General features: G+C 45.8%; 1 protein-coding gene across 1 annotated transcript in view; it reads right to left on the bottom strand.

Moving 5' to 3' along the window:
- Positions 1 to 16,681, bottom strand: part of LOC141054001 (uncharacterized) — a 155,696-nt gene extending 139,015 nt beyond the window's left edge. The window contains exon 1 of the mRNA XM_073551140.1: positions 16,573 to 16,681. Coding sequence (XP_073407241.1) covers positions 16,573 to 16,681 — 109 coding nt within the window. The remainder of the gene's footprint in view (positions 1 to 16,572) is intronic.
- Positions 16,682 to 20,398: the final 3,717 nt, after the last annotated feature.

Raw genomic sequence — 20,398 nt, 5'->3', positions numbered from 1 at the left:
GGCATGCTGATCTAATTGTGACCCGACGGCTCTGGGAGGAAATCTGTTCGCTCCTTGTGGACCGCTGGGAGGACCTTGATGCTCGGGCCCAGATTCAAGAGCGTAAGTATATACAGTTTCAGCTGCTTGATGTCAAGCAGTGTTTCCCGAACTCCAGTCCTCGTGGTACCCACGGGTCATGTTTTCAGGCTTTCCTTTTGAGCAACACTATGGAAATCCTTAAAACATGACCCCTGGGGACCACGAGGACTGGAGTTTGGGAAACACTGATGTTGTATACTAACCACTTTGTGCTTTCTTGTTTCAGGGGAGAGAATTGTGAAGCGGTGGCGGTCTGTGAGGGATCGTTTCAAGAAGGAGTTCAATAAAGAGATGCGGGCCCCGAGTGGATCTGGTGGACGCAGGAGCAAGTACAGGTACGCCCGAGCCCTGTTGTTCCTCCGGGAGACAATGGTCACCAGAAGGTAAATATTACACACCCCATGTCAAAAAATAATTTTTACATGTCTAATTTTTTTCAGCCAGCGCCATGTCACTATATTAATTAAATTTTTTTCTCTTTATTCCACAGCACGGTGACCAGCACTCGGGAGCCTGCACGGTTGGACCCTTCTGCAGCAATCCCTGAGGAGACCGGCACAGAGGGACACTTCAAGCACCCCGGCACATCTGCACCTTCCCAACCTTCCCTCACATTCGATCCATCTCTCCCATCCACCAGCGCAGGAGCATCATGGCCACCTACATTACATGAAGCTGCTGGTGAGGAGAACGCTTTCCCTTTACCTCACCCTTCTGCCCCTGCCACCTCTAGTACACCTGCGGGTACTGGGCGGCAGCGGCAGAGGGGTCAGGAAAAGAGCTATGCCCCAGAGTTCTTGCATCTGAATGCATCTTTCCAGAACTGTCTCAAAGTCTTGTCAGAGCAAATCTCCGTAGGCTTTCAACAGCTCAACTCCGGCATTCTGGAGTTGAAGACACTTCTGCAAACAATGCATTCAGAAGCAAGATCTTCTCCAAACCACACCTTTTTCAGGTCTGTTGTGGAGCGCATGACAATGCTATCTCCTACCCAGCAGATGCATGTAATGCATTCGTGCCACGGTGCTCTACAGCAGGTTACCTCCCAACCTCCACCTCCCACCACAGTAGTTCCTCGACCTGCACCCCCTCCAGCCACTGTCCCTCTTCCCCCTCCTATTCCTTACCAGCCACCTCCTCAGTACCAGACACCTACCCAGTACCAGCAACCTCCCCAGTACCAGCAACCTCCCCACTTCCAGCAACCTGCCCCTTACCAAGCTCCTTCCCCGTACCAAACTCCGTCCCCCTACCACTTCCCAACCACATCATCTGCTACTCCAGTCCCTGCCCAACCCATCACTCCACCACCCACCACCTGTTCTGCTACCCACATGTCCACCCATTCTCTTGCTTTTTCCACCCCTTCACCTCTAACTGTTCCTTCCCCACCACGATCCCAGTCCTCTCTACACACTCCCAGTGTCGAAGTGTCCCGCAGCCCCTCCAGCAGTATTTCCACCCCACACTACACTAACTTATAAATGTGTGTCTTCAAATAAAAATGAAAATTTTTTTGGGACATTTACAGTTTAATAAAAAACAAAAGTTTTCAATAAAAGTTAAATTATTGGTTTACACTGGTTGTCTGTGTTTTATTTCTGCGGCAAAGTATGGTTTAAAAAAAGGTTAAGTACAGGGTAGACAAAAGGTCAAAAGGTATACAAAACAAGGTACATAACAGTGGGTAAAAGGTAATTAAATTTTACCTTTTGCCCACAGTTGTGTTCCTGGTTGTGCTTTACACAAAGTATTTCACCTTTTACCAAAAGTTGGGTATCTTGTTGGCGATTTCCTAACAATGTACACAACTTTGGTTAAAAGGTGAAAGACTTTGCCTAACACACAACTGTGGGCAAAAGGTAAAAATAGTTAAACCACGACAAGATAGACAACAAGATAGCCAACTTTGTTTGGAAAAGGTATATACTGTTGGTACAGAAGGTACACAACTTTGGTTAAGGGCAGAAAATTATTAAACTCTATCATCCTGCCAGTCTATTCTGCCTTGGGGTGACAAAGTATTGTGCAAAATTGTCCCTCATTTGTGACACCGTCACAAAACTTCGATTGGTAATGTTGTGGTAATCTTGCAAGGTGCTTTCTTCCGAGTCCTCAATGGAAATGGGTTCCTTGCACATAACAAAATGTAGTACCACGCAAGCTTTGATCACCTCGTCCACAGTTTCTGTCTTGAGGTTGATCGCAGTCAATAGGACCCGCCATTTGGCTGTCAGAATACCAAAGGTACATTCCACCATTCTTCTTGCTCTTGTTAGGCGGTAATTAAAAATGCGTTTTGTTCTTGTCAATCCTCTGCTACAGTAGGGTTTCAAAAGGTGTTCTGACAGCTGGAAGGCTTCATCCCCTACACAGACAAATGGCATAGGTGGACCAGATGTTTGCGGCAGCGGTCTAGGTGGTGGGAACTGGAAGGTGTTTCCATATAGTTTACGCCCCATGGCAGACAGTTTGAAAACTTGAGAGTCATTGGAGCAGCCATAGGCCCCAATATCAACAGCAATAAATTTGTATTCGGCATCAGCGATGGCCATGAGGACAATGGAAAAATATTTCTTGTAATTGAAATATTCCGATCCCGATCCGGCTGGCTTTACAATGCGGATATGTTTCCCGTCCACAGCGCCCAAGCAGTTCGGAAACTGACATATCTGTTGAAACTTTTCTGAAATTTCAATCCACCTCTCTGTTGTGGGCTCTGGTAAAAACTCTTCAGCTAAGGAGTCCCACAGTGCACGGCATGTGTGCTTCACTATTCCAGATATGGTGGAAATCCCGAGTCTGTACTGGAAATGCAGTGACGAAAGGGATTCTCCAGTTGCAAGAAATCTGTGGGGAATTAAAAAACAATAAATTAGTTAAAAATCACAGCATTGCATACCAAAACTCAGCTCTAACACTTGGAGATACAGACTACCACCAACAAGATTGCAGTGAAAGTGTGCTCTGATGCGAGCATATCCAATAAATGTGTCTTACCTTAGAGTCACCATCAGATGCTCTGCGGGTGAAACGGAGAAGCGGCAATAGGTGTCCGATTTTCTTATGAGGTGTGCAATGCGCTCCACCAAGTAATCAAAATTCTCCATTTTCATCCGAACATATCCCAAAAATTTCTCCGGGTTTCGTCTAAGGTCCATGCAGAGTGTAGAATAGACCCCACGCGTCATTCTCTTGGCTGTGATGGGGTGGATCCGCAAACGGCGTCGCTGATGCCTGATGCGCTGCTGTCTCGCTCTCTCCTTCTCCAGAACAATCACCCTCAAACGATTCGCCTCCGCTGTAAAATCCAACAAATTCTTCAAAATATTTGCAATCACAACATCCATCTTCGCCAGTCACTTGCTCTTCTCTCCAGCCTGCAGTTTCTCCTCTACAACCTGTCAAAGATGGGCTGTAGGAACACGGTATATATAGATTTCAGCAGCCAATCCCGTTTCAAAACCCCCAAGGGGTGTTTTTAAAAAACGGATCCGGCGTAATCCGGTGGAAAACGGATGGAAAAACGGATGAGACGGATCCGGTTTTTTGTCTGATGACCAAGACGGATCCGGCAGAAAACCGGATCCGTCACATCCGGTTTTACATAACATTTGCCAGATCCGGCGCACCGGCGCGATGCCGGATTGCGCATGACGGCGAAAAACTGATGTGTGAAAGTAGCCTAATCTGGGCAGCTAGACTTGTTTTGTGCTCCCAGCTACTGGACTTGACTATGACAAACTTCAAGGGGACTCATGAGCAGAAAGGATCGACATCTCCGTACATGAGAACCACACCAACATCTGGACAAACCAGACTACCGTGAGAGAAGACATATGGAGGTTATGTGGTCATGGTAAGATAAGGGCCCTGTGGGCGTGGCTGTGGAGTCAGTAAGCCAAACCTGTGACTCTGACTCCAACTCCGACTCCACGACTCCGACTCCCACATATATTGCTTATATTTAAGTGAAAAATTTATTGTAGTACAATGTGAACATCAGACATTAAATCATTTTTATGATACAATAATCAAGATATTTAGATAGAACATAATATTTTTTGGAATACAACTTTAGAACACAAAAAACTGTAATAAATTGTAAATATGTAATACACTATTTAATATCGATTACATATATATATACAGTATATATATAACACTATGTAATAAACTATAAGTGGCAAAAAGCAGTTTTCAACAAAAACATATTAAATAGCATTTGTGCAGTCTATGAATTTGTTCTAAGAAATAGAATTGCCTCCATCAGATCCTCCTTCATAGATGACCTCACATCTGACCTAATAATTTTAAGGCTAGAGAACAACCTCTCTACACTAACTTGGGTTGGAGGCAAAGACGTAACCGCATGGGCAACATCTATAACAATTTCCGGGTATAAAGGAATTGCCTCATGCACAGTCAGTTTTGATGAATGGTTGAATTTTTCTATTTCTTTGCGAGCAAGTGAAACATTTTGCTGAAATATGGTCAATCTGCTTGCTATAGGAGATGGAGTGAAATCTTTTTCCTTGCGGCAATGCTTTGCCTGCTCCATGTCATCCAAATACTTGTCAAAGTCAAATCTGATGAGGCTGAAGATATGGCAGCAGTAGCACTGTCAGGACCCGAGTCCTCTTGCGCCTGGCAGTCCTCCTGTAGGCCACTCTTCCTAACTGTTACCTCAGGCAGAGCTTCTTTTCCTTTAGTAAGCTGTTGATTATTAAGCAGTATACGATGACTTGGGTCCACATAAACAGCTGCCAGAAAAATTTTATTTTCCAATAGCTGTGTCTCTCTCCGTTTCATTGAAGCAGAAATGCCGTCTGCGATTAAACAGCAAAATAGCAAGTTCTTCCACTCCCTCATGAAAATGCCAGGAGTTAAATCCTCAGCTTGTAATTTTTTAGTCACGGTAAATGGGTAATTAAGCAATTCCTTCAATTCAGCCACCTGTGTCCATTGACCTTCATTTAGGGTTACCTGAGGGTTCGCCATATCTATAAGAAACGGTTTTAGTTCAAGCAATCGCTCAATCATTAAATAAGTGCTGCCCCACCGAGTGGCTTGATCAACAATTGCCCTTTTCCAGAACGTCTCTTCAAGATGGAATCAATTTTAGGGGTTCTGGCGGCAATAACCAATTTCCTCACTTTTCCAATCAGATTTCCAGCATGTCCCTCTTGCAGACTCTCTCTTATTGCCAGCTGCAGCGTGTGCACAGCACAGCGCATGTGATGAATAGGAAAGTGTTTTGAAGCAGCTTCAACAAGATCATCAATTTCAACAACATAATTTTGCTGTTCTTCTGTTGTAATATCTGTTTGTTCCTCAGTTACATGAACAGCACTGTGGCCTTCCATCTCAAACATACTGAATCCTAAATGTTCCTCTAGCTGTTGTTCATTATTCTCATTCATCAGTGTAATTGTACTTATGTTTGAAGCATTGTCCGTTACAATAGCAAGAACCTGTTCTTTTTTGAGTTTGTAATCTTGCAGAACTTTTTCCACTAAGGTCTGGAGAAACTGGCTGCTGTGATGAGCTTTAGTATCTGTTACTGCCAGCGTGTTGGTAACAATTTTTGTTGTCACAAACATATCGAATATTGATGGCAAAATAGTTCACTCTGTGACGTGTGCAGGCGTCCAATGTAAGAAACATGAAGCGTCTTGAGAGTCTTTTTAAGATCTTCCTTTTGTTTAAGGGCTTCTTCAATCACTAATTTTCTAATACTTTCTCTTTCCAGAGAAACACCAAGTTTGCGGCCATGTCTCCATTAAGAGCTGTAAAAGCTGGTCGTGCAAATAATGATAATCGTACACCGTCCTTCACAACAAGCTGGAGGAGCCGTCTGTTAGACACATCTGCTGTCATTATTACAGTAACTTTGTCACTTACAAAATATCTTGTTAATGATGTTTTAGACGCTCTTTCCTCATCCTTTGCCTGGCAGGAAGTGTTAGTCTGTGTGCTACCCGGCTTTCATTCTTTTTGGTACAGATAAGATATGGATAGACAGATATGGATATATAGATAGAGCAGATTTCTAATCTGCTTTTGATATTGAAAACATTATCTATGAGCTCAAAAACCTTTCAGGTGATAGGGTGTTTTAAAATCTGATCTGCTTTTGCAGCTGAAAAATGTATCCACAAAAAATGCAGCAAAAATGCTGTGTGTGAATCTAGCCTTAGATCAGGAATAGAACAGCCATTTATAGGACATTTCATAACTTTCCCAAATTCCTATGAAAAAATATTCAGCACATCCTGCATTGAACTACTGTACCCAATTTATTATATATTTTAGGAGTCGGAGTCTGTACATTTTATACTGACTCCAACTCCGACTCCGACTCCACCAAAATGAGCACCGACTCCGACTCCACGACTCCGACTCCACAGCCCTGCGTAACACTGAAGGGGAGTGTGCCTTAATCCAACTAATAAAGCCCTGACACCTGCCGTCTACATGGAAAAGGTTGGAGAAAGCCCGAATACATGCCAGCGCAAGAAGGGAGTCTCCGAAACGATCCTTTGACTCTAGCATCTATGTGTATGAGACTGGAGTCCCCCGAGGAGTTCCCAATGAATTTCAATCCAGTAATCAAATAACAACTGGGTGGGAGTCTACAATTCAGTGGGTGACCATAAATGAGAATGCTGATTGGATAAACTACAGGGTGGGTCATTTATATGGATACACCTAAATAAAATGGTAATGGTTGGTGATATCAACTTTCTGTTTGTGGCACATTACTATATGGGAGGGGGAAAACTTTTCAAGATGGGTGGTGACCATGGTGGCCATTTTGAAGTCGGCCATTTTGGATACAACTTTATAAATGGCCCACCCAGGTCTATCCATACAAATGGCCCACCCAGTACACCTACTATGAGCAGCAGAGATCTGTTCATTACAGCCGAGATGCTATTAAAGGGAAAGCTGAACAACTGGAGCCCACCAGTCTGATGGCATGGTAGAATAGGATGGCTCTATATATGTCGCTAGTAGACATGGAAGGTGTCTGTTACATGGTTGTTTTATTTTGGTATTTTTATTCCCAATAATACAGCGCCAAATGGAAGTATAACCAAGGCCTTGGAGGCATAGACAGCACTTTCTGAAGAATTGGCTGACAATTCTGGCTGTAATGGGTGGCATGACACTGATTAAGGAATGTGCCACTGACTGTAGCGCCCCGCAATCTCATACTCTGGGTTAAGAGTTAAGTGATGTCTAACCCTCTTATCAAACTGCTGCGTGCCAGTGTGGCACAGGAAGGTGCTCTTAGTTATAATAATAATCTTTATTTTTATATAGCGCTAACATATTCCGCAGCGCTTTACATTTTGCACACATTATCATCACTGTCCCTGATGAGGCTCACAATCTAAATTCCCTATCAGTATGTCTTTGGAGTGTGGGAGGAAACCGGAGTACCCGGAGGAAACCCACGCAAACACGGGGAGAACATACAAACTCCTTGCAGATGTTGTCCTTGGTGGGATTCGATCCCAGGACTCCAGCGCTGCAAGGCTGCAGTGCTAACCACTGAGCCACCGTGCCGCCCAACTTCCTCCACACCCACACTCTCTGCTCCTCTGTCTGCTGGGCGACTACATGCGTGCCAAACAGGCAGTGTTGCTCCGCCCCCTTTCCTGTTATGATTGAGTCACCGAGGAGGAAAAAACAAAACACAAGCTCAGCCCAGAAAATCAGAGAGGTTGGAAGCTAGCGGATTGCAGACCCTTAATCCTATAACACAACTAGCAGTAGCCGTGGAGTGTTCCTACGGTGATCCTAGACACCTCGTCACAGCCAGAGATCTAAATAAGCCTAAAGAGAGAAAAGGGAAAAACTGACTGCCCCAGAGCAGACCCCAAAGCAATAGGCAGCCCCCAACATATAATGACGGTGAAACAAGATGAAAACACTAACACAGATAGAAAGATAGGTTGAGCAAACGATGGGGCCCAAGCTAACTAAAAAGGACAGGACAGAAAAGCTGCTGTCTGGAATCCGAGAAAACCCTGCTAAAAATATTACCAACACAACTGATAAGCAAAAAAGACCCTGAAGTCACTAGACTTCAAACCCTATGTCAGCACTCAGAATATTCTGAAAGCAGAGCAAAAGAGAACACTGATCAAGGAATAAGAATCCAGCACACCTCCGGCCGGTGATGGCTGAACTCAAAAAACAAGGTAAACAAAACCAAAACTAATAAGTTCAATAGCAGAGCAAAAACTTATCTTTGGGAAGCAGGAATCAGACTGGACTCCAAGAATCCAGCAGAGAAATCACCAGCCACTCAGAAGGGCGTCGGCTGCCTTATATCCAGTCTGAAATTCCTGTTACCCAGTCACAATCAACCTGATCAGGTGTTTGTTTTCTTTCATCCAAATCAGCCTCACTACCTTCCTTCACCAGAAGAGGGAGATCCTCGGACACAAAAGGTGAATGAACAGATGAGCTCACACCACTTTCCCCCATCCAGTCCCCACATGTTGGCATCCACTGTCCTCAGTGTGTGCGGCACCATTAAAAAGACGCCATCAATAACCCTACAGCAGACATTATATATTACTCCTCAACCCCCATATGGTGAGCAGATGGTTTCCAGAGGCAATACTTCTACCTCTGCAAAGGAGCCTCCTGAACCACTGCAAATAAATCCCCAGTTACCAACAAGTGGTGTAATTCCTCCTGCTGGTGTTGTACCCAGCACTGCTGAATTTAATAAAGAGGATACTGAGGTCCCTGTAGCTCCTACTTTGCCCCATGTGGCCTCTGCTGTTTTGGCCACAGCCATGTCACATGGAGCTGAATCAAATAGTGGTTGAAGGCGTGTATCCAGCTCATTCTCGTCTGGGTCCTCACACCGACGCAGCAAGCGTTCCAAGCATGTGCGTCAGATGTCCAGATCTCACAGGAGGGGCTCCTGGTCTTGGTCCTCAAGATGGTGCTCTCCCTTATCATCGGAATCTTCGAGGACATCTGCAAGTCCCGCTCCCCGGTCTTGTTCTCGTAGGGAGAGACATGAGCCAAGGGCTACATCCAGGGCTTCCTGCCTGGCCGAGCTGGGAGCATCATCTAGTGATCATCCATTAGCAGGAGGCTGCATTCCCAGATGGGACTCTGAACTAAGGTGACCTCACCACTGGCACCGTGAGAAAAAGTCTCACTGTGCAGCAATGAGCTCAGTGAGTTCATCGCAGTTCACAGTGAGAAATTTCAGTGAGGTCACTGCATATCAGCCCGGCTGGGATCGCAGCCTCAGTGAACTACGGTAACCTCGCAACAGCTCATTCCTCAGTGGTTTTATGCTTGTGCAGCCGCATCTTGGCATTGTCCAGGTAGAAAACTATTTATCACCCACATGGATTACAGCATGGGACAGAACGTTGGACTGGTGTAGGATATGGTTGTTTTTTACTTTTGTTTTTTTTACAGGAAACCATGGCTTCAATGAAATGGGTGTTAGGTGAGTATTTTTGTTGTTTATTATTTTCTGTTCTTTTACAGGAGGTGATGATTTCAATGGAATGGGCGTTAGGCGAGTATAACTGTGTTTGATATTTTTAATTAAAAAAGTAAAAAAGTGTGCTCTTTTCAAATAGAGGACATTATTCTTTCTGTGTGTTCATTTACAATATCACTATAGGATTAGTAATGGATAGGTGTCTTATAGACACCTCTCAATTACTAACCCGTCGGATTGATGTCACCTGAGAATATAAAGATGACATCAACCCCACAATTATGAACCCCACTTGCCACCGCTACAGGGCAAGTGGGAAAAGCTGAGCAAAGCCCCAGAGTTGGTGCATCAAATAGATTAGCCTTTTCTGGGGCGGCTGCAGGTTGCTATTTTTATGCTAAGGGGGGGCAATATTCACGGCACCTTACCAGCCTGAGAATACCAGCCCCCAGCTATCTTCTTAAACTTGGCTGGTTTTCAAAGATAAATTTTAAATTATTTATTTAAATAATAATTTTTAAAAAATGGCGTGAGACCCCTCTATTCTTGATAACCAACCTTGATAAAGCTGACAGCTGAGGGTATCAGCCCACAGCTGTCAGTTTTGCCTGTCTGGTTATCAAAAATACAGCGGAACCCATGCCATTATTTAATTTGTTTTATTCATAGCGGAGGCACCAGCTGATGAACTCTCCAATCAGCTGCGCCTACTCACTGTTATCAGCAACTGCAGATGTAGACTGATGGGAGTACTAGTCCCATCAGCCGACGTCTGTGACAGGAGGTAAAATGTTTACCTCTGGTCGCAGCTGCGGTCTCACACTGTCATATGACAGTGTGGGAACCGCAGCTCTCTGACTGGTGGTATTAATCTTACCTCTGATCAGAGGCAGTGTTTGCCGCGCAGTCATGCTCATGACATTGTGGCAAACATATGGTGTTTGGGCCCGTCATTCACGTAAATGGGGTCCGGGTACTGTTCTGGTACCTGAACAAAACTTTTTTTTAACTGTTTGGCCAATCTTGTCGGACCCAAAAAACAGGGGTTCACCCATCACTGCTTGTGTTGTCTCCTTGCTAGCAAGCCAACAAACAACCTTGCGCTTAAATCAGTTGATGATTTGGGTCCTGACTTGGTTGAACAAGTCTCACGATTCGACTGGCGACTGACCTGGGACCAGGGGCACCTTTCCTGGCCCTAACACTAAGTGGCATCCTAGCTCGCCCTATTGCCCAGGATACTTCAGATGGCAAAGATGCCGGGGCCTCCTCCCTTGCCTTATCTCCTAGATCAGCCCTTAGTCTGTCCATTTCCCCCGCACAGGAAGAAGGGCGCTACTGTTCACCGCAGTACACCAACCCGACAGACAGGGTAACAAGACAAGGGTAAACTGAAAACTCCACACACACAAAATATACACTCACATATAACAGAGGTATTCACCAGGGTGTGTAGGGAGGGGGAAGAAAGCAAAACAGGGAAGGATAAGGAATTACCAAGTGTACAAACAAGACAACAGTCGCTTATAAACTCGTCCAGCACTACTTCTCAAAACTAACTTCTCCCAATCCAATGTCATGCAGTAATTGCTAACTCTGATGAGGACTTGGTAATCGAGCCCAGATTTTATAGGGAGAAGGAGTGGCTAACCGAGCACAGCTGAATGCCGGAGTTTCCAACATGGCTGATTAACCCATGTTCTGCTGGAAGAAATAAACATGTTTAATACACTGGAGAAGTGCTCCTTCTCAGCTTAGTAGGAGCCACCAGACGTCTTCTGGCTCTGCTCCGTTGTGGTAAGCCCTTGACAACAAGTTTCCGTAACACTCAGCACAAGAATATTTTTATATATTCTGTTCTTGGGAAAACCCCTTTAACCGTGAGGTTAAAGATATCAGAATCTTCTAACCATCTAGTGTGTACGAGGGGCGATCCAAAAGTAATGAAATCGGTTATTTCTATTGCACACAGAAATTAAAATAAAATGTTTTCTTCTCTCTTAGGTACCCACTAGTCCAGGAAAAAAAAAATCACTTAAATAGGCCACGATTCCCAGGAGCTACATTCATTTGAATATGAACTGCCAAGGAGTGAACATCAAAATGGAAAAAAACGAGCTCAGAGCTGTCATCAAATACCTCTGCTTGAAAAAAATGTCTACCAAAGACCTACACAGCGACTTGGTGGAAACATTGGGGGACTCTTCTCCATATTCCACAGTTGCACGCTGGGCCAAGGAATTTAAGCTGGGAAGAACATCGACGGAAGATGAACATCGCGAAGGACGCCCATCCACGTCCCTCAATGAAGAAAACGTGAAAAAAGTTGAAGAAGTTGTGTTGGCAGATCGAAGAATGATTATCAGGCATGTAGCTGAGGTCACAGGGATCTCATATGGCAGTATTCAAAGAATCCTTGAAAAAGAATTGCATATGAGAAAGGTCTCCGCTAGTGTTGAGCATTCCGATACCGCAAGTATCGGGTATCGGCCGATACTTGCTGTATCGGAATTCCGATACCGACTTCCGATATTTTTTCAATATCGGAATTCGGCATCGGAATCGGAAGTTCAGTTGATTGACGGCCTGACGTCATCATGATGCGCGGTGTGTGCGCATCATGATGCGCCGTCATTTCGGGCCTTCCGGGGGTCTCTGCCGGCCTGCCGGGGGGCTGTGCCGGCCTGCCGGGGGGCTGTGTGGACTGCCCGGGGTCTGTACCGGCCTGCCGGGGGGCTGTGCCGGCCTGCCGGTGGTCTGTGCACCCTGTGGGGGTCTGTACCGGCCTGCCGGGGGGCTGTGCCGGCCTGCCGGGGGGCTGTGCTGATGTCCGGGGGTCTGTGCAAGCATCGTCCGATGGGACTACAAGTCCCATCGGGCGATGCCTGCTACCATGACAGTGATTGACACATTAGCCAATGATGGGACAGTAGTAGTCCCATCATCCGGCTAATGTGTTAAATGTTAAAAAAAAAAAAAAAAAAAAATACTACATGCATGCTACATACATACTACATGCATGCTACATATATACTACATACATACTACATACATGCTACATACATACTGCATGCTACATACATACTACATACATACTACATACATACTACATATATACTACATACATACTACATTCATGCTACATACATACTGCATGCTACATACATACTACATACATACATACTACATACATACTACATACATGCTACATACTGCATGCTACATACATACTACATACATACTACATGCATGCTACATACATACTACATATATACTACATACATACTACATACATGCTACATACATACTGCATGCTACATACATACTACATACATACTACATGCATACTACATATATACTACATACATACTACATACATGCTGCATGCTACATATATACTACATGCTACATACATACTACATACATACTACATATATACTACATGCATGCTACATACATACTACATACTACATATATACTACATACATACTACATATATACTACATACATACTGCATGCTACATACATGCTACATACATACTACATACATACTACATGCATGCTACATGCATGCTACATGCATGCTACATGCATGCTACATACATACCACATACATACTACATGCTACATACATACCACATATATACTACATACATACAATACATTCATACAATACATACATAGACATACAGTACATATAACATAGAGTAACATACTTACCAATACTTGTCACATTGTTCCCCGAAGCCATTGTCTATTCCGGGATAAATATTAACATAACAAACCACAAAAATACTCACCCACGATCCGAAGCAGTCCACGAGTGTGTCCCACGACGATCTTGGGTAGAGAACTGCAGCATCAGATGATGCTGCCGTTCTCTACGGGCTGTAGGAATCCAATGACGGAAGGTAGGTATCCTTCCGCACTGTATTCCTCCGCCACTTAAAAAAAAAAAGTCCCTAGTCTCACTTTATGCCATTGCTGTGTGGGAATTTCCCACACAGCAATGGCATAAAGTGAGACTAGGGACTTTTTTTTTTTTAAGTGGCGGAGGAATACAGTGCGGAAGGATACCTACCTTCCGTCATTGGATTCCTGCAGCCCGTAGAGAACGGCAGCATCATCTGATGCTGCAGTTCTCTACCCAAGATCGTCGTGGGACACACTCGTGGACTGCTTCGGATCGTGGGTGAGTATTTTTGTGGTTTGTTATGTTAATATTTATCCCGGAATAGACAATGGCTTCGGGGAACAATGTGACAAGTATTGGTAAGTATGTTACTCTATGTTATATGTACTGTATGTCTATGTATGTATTGTATGAATGTATTGTATGTATGTAGTATATATGTGGTATGTATGTAGCATGTAGTATGTATGTGGTATGTATGTAGCATGCATGTAGTATGTATGTAGCATGCATGTAGTATGTATGTAGTATGTATGTAGTATGTATGTAGTATATATGTAGTATGTAGTATGAATGTAGTATATATGTAGTATGTATGTAGCATGTAGTATGTAGCATGCATGTAGTATATATGTAGTATGTATGTAGCATGCATGTAGTATATATGTAGTATGTAGTATGTATGTAGCATGCATGTAGTATGTAGCATGTAGTATGTATGTAGCATGCATGTAGTATATATGTAGTATGTATGTAGCATGCATGTAGTATATATGTAGTATGTATGTAGTATGTATGTAGCATGCATGTAGTATGTATGTAGCATGTAGTATGTAGCATGCATGTAGTATATATGTAGTATGTAGCATGTAGTATGTATGTAGCATGCATGTAGTATATATGTGTTATGTATGTAGCATGTAGCATGCATGTAGTATGTATGTAGTATATATGTGGTATGTATGTAGCATGCAGTATGTATGTAGCATGCATGTAGTATATATGTAGTATGTATGTTGCATGTAGTATTTATGTAGTATGAATGTAGCATGTATGTAGTATGTAGTATGAATGTAGCATGTATGTAGTATGCATGTTGTATGTATGTAGCATGTAATTTTTTTTTTTTTTTTTTTTTTTTACATTTAACACATTAGCCGGATGATGGGACTACTACTGTCCCATCATTGGCTAATGTGTCAATCACTGTCATGGTAGCAGGCATCGCCCGATGGGACTTGTAGTCCCATCGGACGATGCCTGCACAGACCCCCGGAGCCTGCACAGCCCCCCGGCAGGCCGGCACAGCCCCCCGGCAGGCCGGCACAGCCCCCCGGAGCCTGCACAGCCCCCCGGCAGGCCGGCACAGCCCCCCGGAGCCTGCACAGCCCCCCGGCAGGCCGGCACAGCCCCCCGGCAGGCCGGCACAGCCCCCCGGCAGGCCGGCACAGCCCCCCGGAGCCTGCACAGACCACCGGCAGGCCGGCACAGACCACCGGAGCCTGCACAGACCCCCTGGCAGGCCGGCACAGCCCCCCGAAAGGCCCGTACAGACCCCAGAGAGGCTGTACAAGGGCAGGAAAGGGTTTTTCTTATTCCGATACCGGAAGTCCCATAGACTTGAATGGGACTTCCGGTATCGGAATCGGCGATACCGATACTTTTTTTAAAGATCGGCCGATACCATCCGATACGATACTTTGAAGTATCGGACGGTATCGCTCAACTCTAGTCTCCGCGCATTGGGTGCCATAAATGTTAACCGACGAGCAAAAGAAGAAACGAGTTGACATTTCAATAGCAAATCTCGAAAAGTTCCAAGCAGACAAGGAGAATTTTTTGTCACGTTTTTTGACCATGGATGAGACCTGGATCCACCACTTTGATCCCGAAACTAAACAACAATCGATGACATGGAAACGAGCCGACAAAACGACGCCGAAGAAATTCAAAGTGTCAAGCTCAGCAGGGAAGGTTATGGCGTCCGTTTTTTTGGATACTGAAGGAATAATTAAGGTGGACTATTTGGAGAAGGGAGCCACTATTATTATGGGCTCCTACTACGCAGAACAAATAAGAAGATTGCGGGAGGCTATCAAGGAGAAAAGGCGCAGCAAACTGCGGGCTGGAGTGCTGTTTCACCAAGATAACGCACCGGCTCACAAAGCTGCAGTTGCCATGGCTACCATTCAAGAAGCGGGCTTTGAACTGGTGGAACACCCCCCCTATTCACCAGATCTAGCCCCCAGTGACTTCTTTCTCTTTCCTCGGCTCAAGGAACACCTCCGGAGCAAGAAATTTGACGACAATAGCGACGTGATAACCGCTGTTGGGGAGATTTGAGGGTCAAGATCAAGAATTTTTTTCGAAGGGAATTCTAAGTTTAGAAAAGAGATGGACTAAATGTATAGACTTGTTAGGAGACTATGTAGAAAAATAAAACATTTTTTTGACTATATTCATTGTGTTTATTATTGATTATCATTACTTTTGGATCGCCCCTCATATGTGATAATCTTCAATCTCTCCCTAAAGTCTGGATTCAAACGTCTGATGCTTTTGTTTTCTTGGATATTAAATCACTGGCAGAGAAGTCTCAGAGCAGATTTCTTCTCTCCCCATATAAAGAAGAGATAAACCTATGGCCGAATGTTAACTTCTATGAAGTAATCGGAAGAGACAGCTGTGAGCAGACTCCGGTATAGCTGTGTCTACACGAACATCACTACATACAGTATGTGTCTAATAACAGCTAATGGCTCCATAGTCCCAAAATTGGACACATCCTCATCGTCATCAGTAGTGACAGTAGATGATAGAGATATCGGCTCCGGTCACGCTCCTCACCACCATGTTCTCGCTGTATCTTACAACCATATTATAGCTGCACTGCGGTGTTATCATAGAGCACTATCACATTATCACCAGATATCACCTGTATTTATCTGAATGGGGAAATCTACGGCTGAAGAAACGGAGAAAACACAAAACATAAAACCTCCAGCTCAGAACTGTCCGGTTTGGAGATTGAGGAGAACGTGACTCTTCTCTGCTTTATTTAGTGATGGCTCCTCACCAGGGTGGTTACCTGTGGGACCGTCCTCTGTGCACCGCTCATCACCCCGCACATCATCACACTCTTCTTTCTCCATTACGGCTGCAGAACTAAGATTCATCAGATCTTCACCAGATTTCATAACTGTGAAAGAAATAATAGAAAAGTTATAGATGGAAAGAAAAGTCAACATAACTGGAGAAAAAAGACAATGGACCGCACATCTAAAACTAATACAGGTGCTTCTCATAAAACTAGAATATCATCAATATGTTAATTTATTTAATCTCTTCAATACAAAAAGTGACTCTCCTATATTCTATAGAGTCATTACACACAGAGTGATCTATCTCACGGGTTTATTTCTGGTAATGTTGATGATTATGGCTTACAGCCAATGAGAACCCAAAAGTCATTATCTCAGGAAATATTGTGGTATTTCCTGAAGAAGGAGTCATATGGACTCCGAAACGCGTTGAATAAACCACTATTTTCTTCTTCACTACGTCTGGTTTTGAATTTGCTGGCAGTGCGGATTACAATCCACAAATCTTCCTATATAACAATTCTGTTATGGTCGTAGGCCGACCCGTGGAACTGCAGCAGCCGGCATTATACGCTTGTGAATACACTGACATCAGGTGAGCAGCTCTTTGTAGGTATGTTTTTCTTTTAAATTGTGAGATAAGACACAATCTGCGCTTTTTTCCTATAAGTTTTATTACTAAAAATGTGGTGGAGATTCACAAGGAGTGGACCGCTGCTGGAGTCATTGCTTCAAGAGCAGCCACACACAGACGTGTCCAGGACATGGGCTACAAGTGTCACATTCCTTGTGTCAGCCACTCATGACCAATAGGCAACGCCAGAAGCGTCTTACTTGGGCCAAGGAGAAGAACTGGACTGTTGTCAGTGGTAATGGAGTCTGGAGGAAGAGTGGAGAGGCCACAATCCAAGCTGCTGGAGGTCTAGTGTGAAGTGTCCACCATCAGTGAGGGTTTGGGGGCCATGTCATCTGCTGGTGTAGGTCCACTGTGTTTTATCAAGACCAAAGTCAGTGCAGCCGTCTACCAGGACATTTTAGAGCACTTCATGCTTCCCTCTGCCGACAAGCTTTATGGAGATAGAAATGCCATTCTCCAGCAGGACTTGGCACCTGTCCACACTGCCAAAAGTACCAATATCTGGTGTACATGTGGCGCCCCTGAGGCTCAGTCACCACAGAGGTACTGCACCTCCTCCTGAGGTGCGGTGCCCCACCATCCAGGTAAGGTGGAGACTCCCAACCACGCTCCAACACCTGCACCCCACAACACAAAGTAGTGTAGCAAAGCACCTTCAGCGGCTCCCTGCTTGGAGTATAGCAAAGCACCCATAGGTGGCTCCCTGCTTGGAACATGAAACGTGCTTGGAGGTGGGTGGAGTTAGTTTATATTACAAAGAGCGGGAAGAGTTTAGGAATCAGTCAGTCATTCAGTCAGCCATGCAGTCGGTCATGGAGTGATTCAGTGATTGGGATGCAGAAGGACAGAGAGTGAGACAGAGAAGATCCCCGGGAGAGGGATGGATGAAGGAAGTGCTGCAGCAGGCCACAGTGACCTGGGTCTGCTGGCACAAGAAAGAGACATAGAAAGGAAACCTGATTTTTAATGATCCTGCAGCAGACACCGGAGGAGTAGAAGTTAACAATACTTTATTCCCACATCAGACTTGGGGGCATAACAGCATCAGAGAAGTGAGCCGGGGCTAGGAAGCAAGGAGTCCCCGAAGCAGGCTACAGCTGTCTGCCGTACAAGGAAAGTTCATAATAACATTGAACACTAGGAACTCCAGTGTAACTCAGTACTAGGAGTACTTCATTTATAGGCGCTATAAGAGAAGACATTCAGAAAGGCACGTGTTGGTGGAGTGTTGGAAGGGAGCATTCCTTCCGGCCTGGAGGTTGACTGAGTCCCTGACCCGGAGGACACAGCACGGAGGCAGGCACCTGTTTGCACAACAGACTGTGAGTAAAGCTTTGGAACTACATGCTCTGGTGTCCTCCACTTATTCCTGCGCCAACACACCCGGCACTGCTACATCTTGGTGCCCGACATAGCCTCACCTACGCCTTCCCTTTGTCTCTACATCTACACTGCCCTTGGACTACATCTTCACCTGTGGGGAGCTATAACATCTTTGCTGCGCCACACCATCAGTCCCAGAGGATCTGCATGCAGCGTCGGCTTAACATCTCCCTTGCCGAACACCACAGGTGGCGTCACGAACTATTTATTTAATCAACTACATTCCACCATTCAATCTCCCTTTTACTTGGGCGCTCAGGGCCACGGACCAGGTCACCGCTGCTGTGACATTCCCATCTGAGAGACCGGCCCGGTACCGAGTACTCCACAGCCCTGGGAGGGCGACCCAAACTTGGCGTCACGAACAGGATGACTAGACCCGATGCCATCGGGTTCTGTGTGCCTAAGACTCAAAGTTTTTGAAAATGTGCAGAAGACCCAATTTAATAGACTGTAGAATGAACGCTAAAAATGGCCGCTAGTGGGGTAAAGAAGGGCGTGACAACATGGGTGGTCCTAAGAAAAGACCGCGAACTGTCCTGGGCCTCCCCTGTCTGAACATCTATGTGACAGCAACATGGCCCACCCCCCGAGGGGTTCATATACTGGCCTGGTATGGAGGAGTTGGAAGAAGACGCCGCCCCCAGAAGGAGGAGCAGAGGCCAGTGGTGGGAAAAGAGCTTAGGCAGGAAGAAGAACGCCAGAACGCCATCTTGGAAGGAGAAGGGAGGAGACCTGCGGAGCGCGCAGAGGTTGAGTTGAACCTCCCCGGCGCCATGGCTGAAGGCTCCAACCCCGTCTCTGGGATGAACCGCCAACAGCTGGAGGACGAGATAGCACAGCTGACGTGCTGCCTGCGACTGAGGCAGGAAGCGTTATGGACATTGAACCTGCAGCGTGCCCAGAAGGGGCCTACACCTGCAGTACCCGCAACACCGTTACCTGTCACCGCTGCATCGGATCTCCCCAGGAAGACCCTGTAGAACCTGAGATGGCTGCAATGACCCCGGCAGGGTCTGTGGGCATCTCCCCGCCGCTCCATGCTGCCAAGGGAGCCGAAGCAGAGGAAGAGGAGCTCCTGCCTGGACCTGACGCGGCTGCGCAGGTCCCACCGGAGACCCCCGCAGACCGGGAGCCGCCAGTTCCACCGCCGTCTCCGGTATCTACCCGGGCAGCCATTACCATCGCCGCTGCCACCAGGAACCACACCGTGCCTGTACCGGACCCGAGACAACACCACCGGGAGGTGCCAGGTATAGATCCGGGCCCTCCTAACGGGCTACCCCCTGAATTTACATTGTCAGAGGCTGGCCTGTGGGAGCTTGAAATGGGGATGTTGGACGAGCCGTCCGGGGGCACGAGACTGTCGGAAATGGGGAGGTGGAAGAGGTCCCTGCTGAGAAGGGTCCGGCTGGACCAGGCGTGCACGATTCGACACCTTCAGGGCTTGGAAGAGTCTAGGCCGCTTGGGGATATCGAAATCCCTTGGCCACAAAGCCCCTGTGTAGCTGCCTACCAATGCCAACAGGCCGCGGTGTCCCTAGATGTCAGGCCACGCACCAGAGCAGCAGTACCACCCGCAAATGAGGAACAGTATCCATTAGTACCAGCTGCTACTCCTACTGAACTCCTGGTAGCAGAGACGCCACCAGCAACCGTTGATATCACCACCCCTGCTGTACCTCAGGCAGCAGCCATGCCATATGAGAATCAGCACATCCTCGACCCATCTGGACACCCAGAGCATCTCCCCTGGAGCAGCCCAAGCAATCAGCTTCCAGAACCCAAGGAGG

Source organism: Dendrobates tinctorius, unplaced genomic scaffold (assembly GCF_039654945.1).
Source record: "Dendrobates tinctorius isolate UK_male_01 unplaced genomic scaffold, ASM3965494v1 ptg000173l, whole genome shotgun sequence".
Taxonomy (NCBI): Eukaryota; Metazoa; Chordata; class Amphibia; order Anura; family Dendrobatidae; genus Dendrobates; species Dendrobates tinctorius.
The sequence above is the reverse complement of the archived record's forward strand: the minus strand, read 5'-3'. Positions and strand labels throughout refer to the sequence as shown.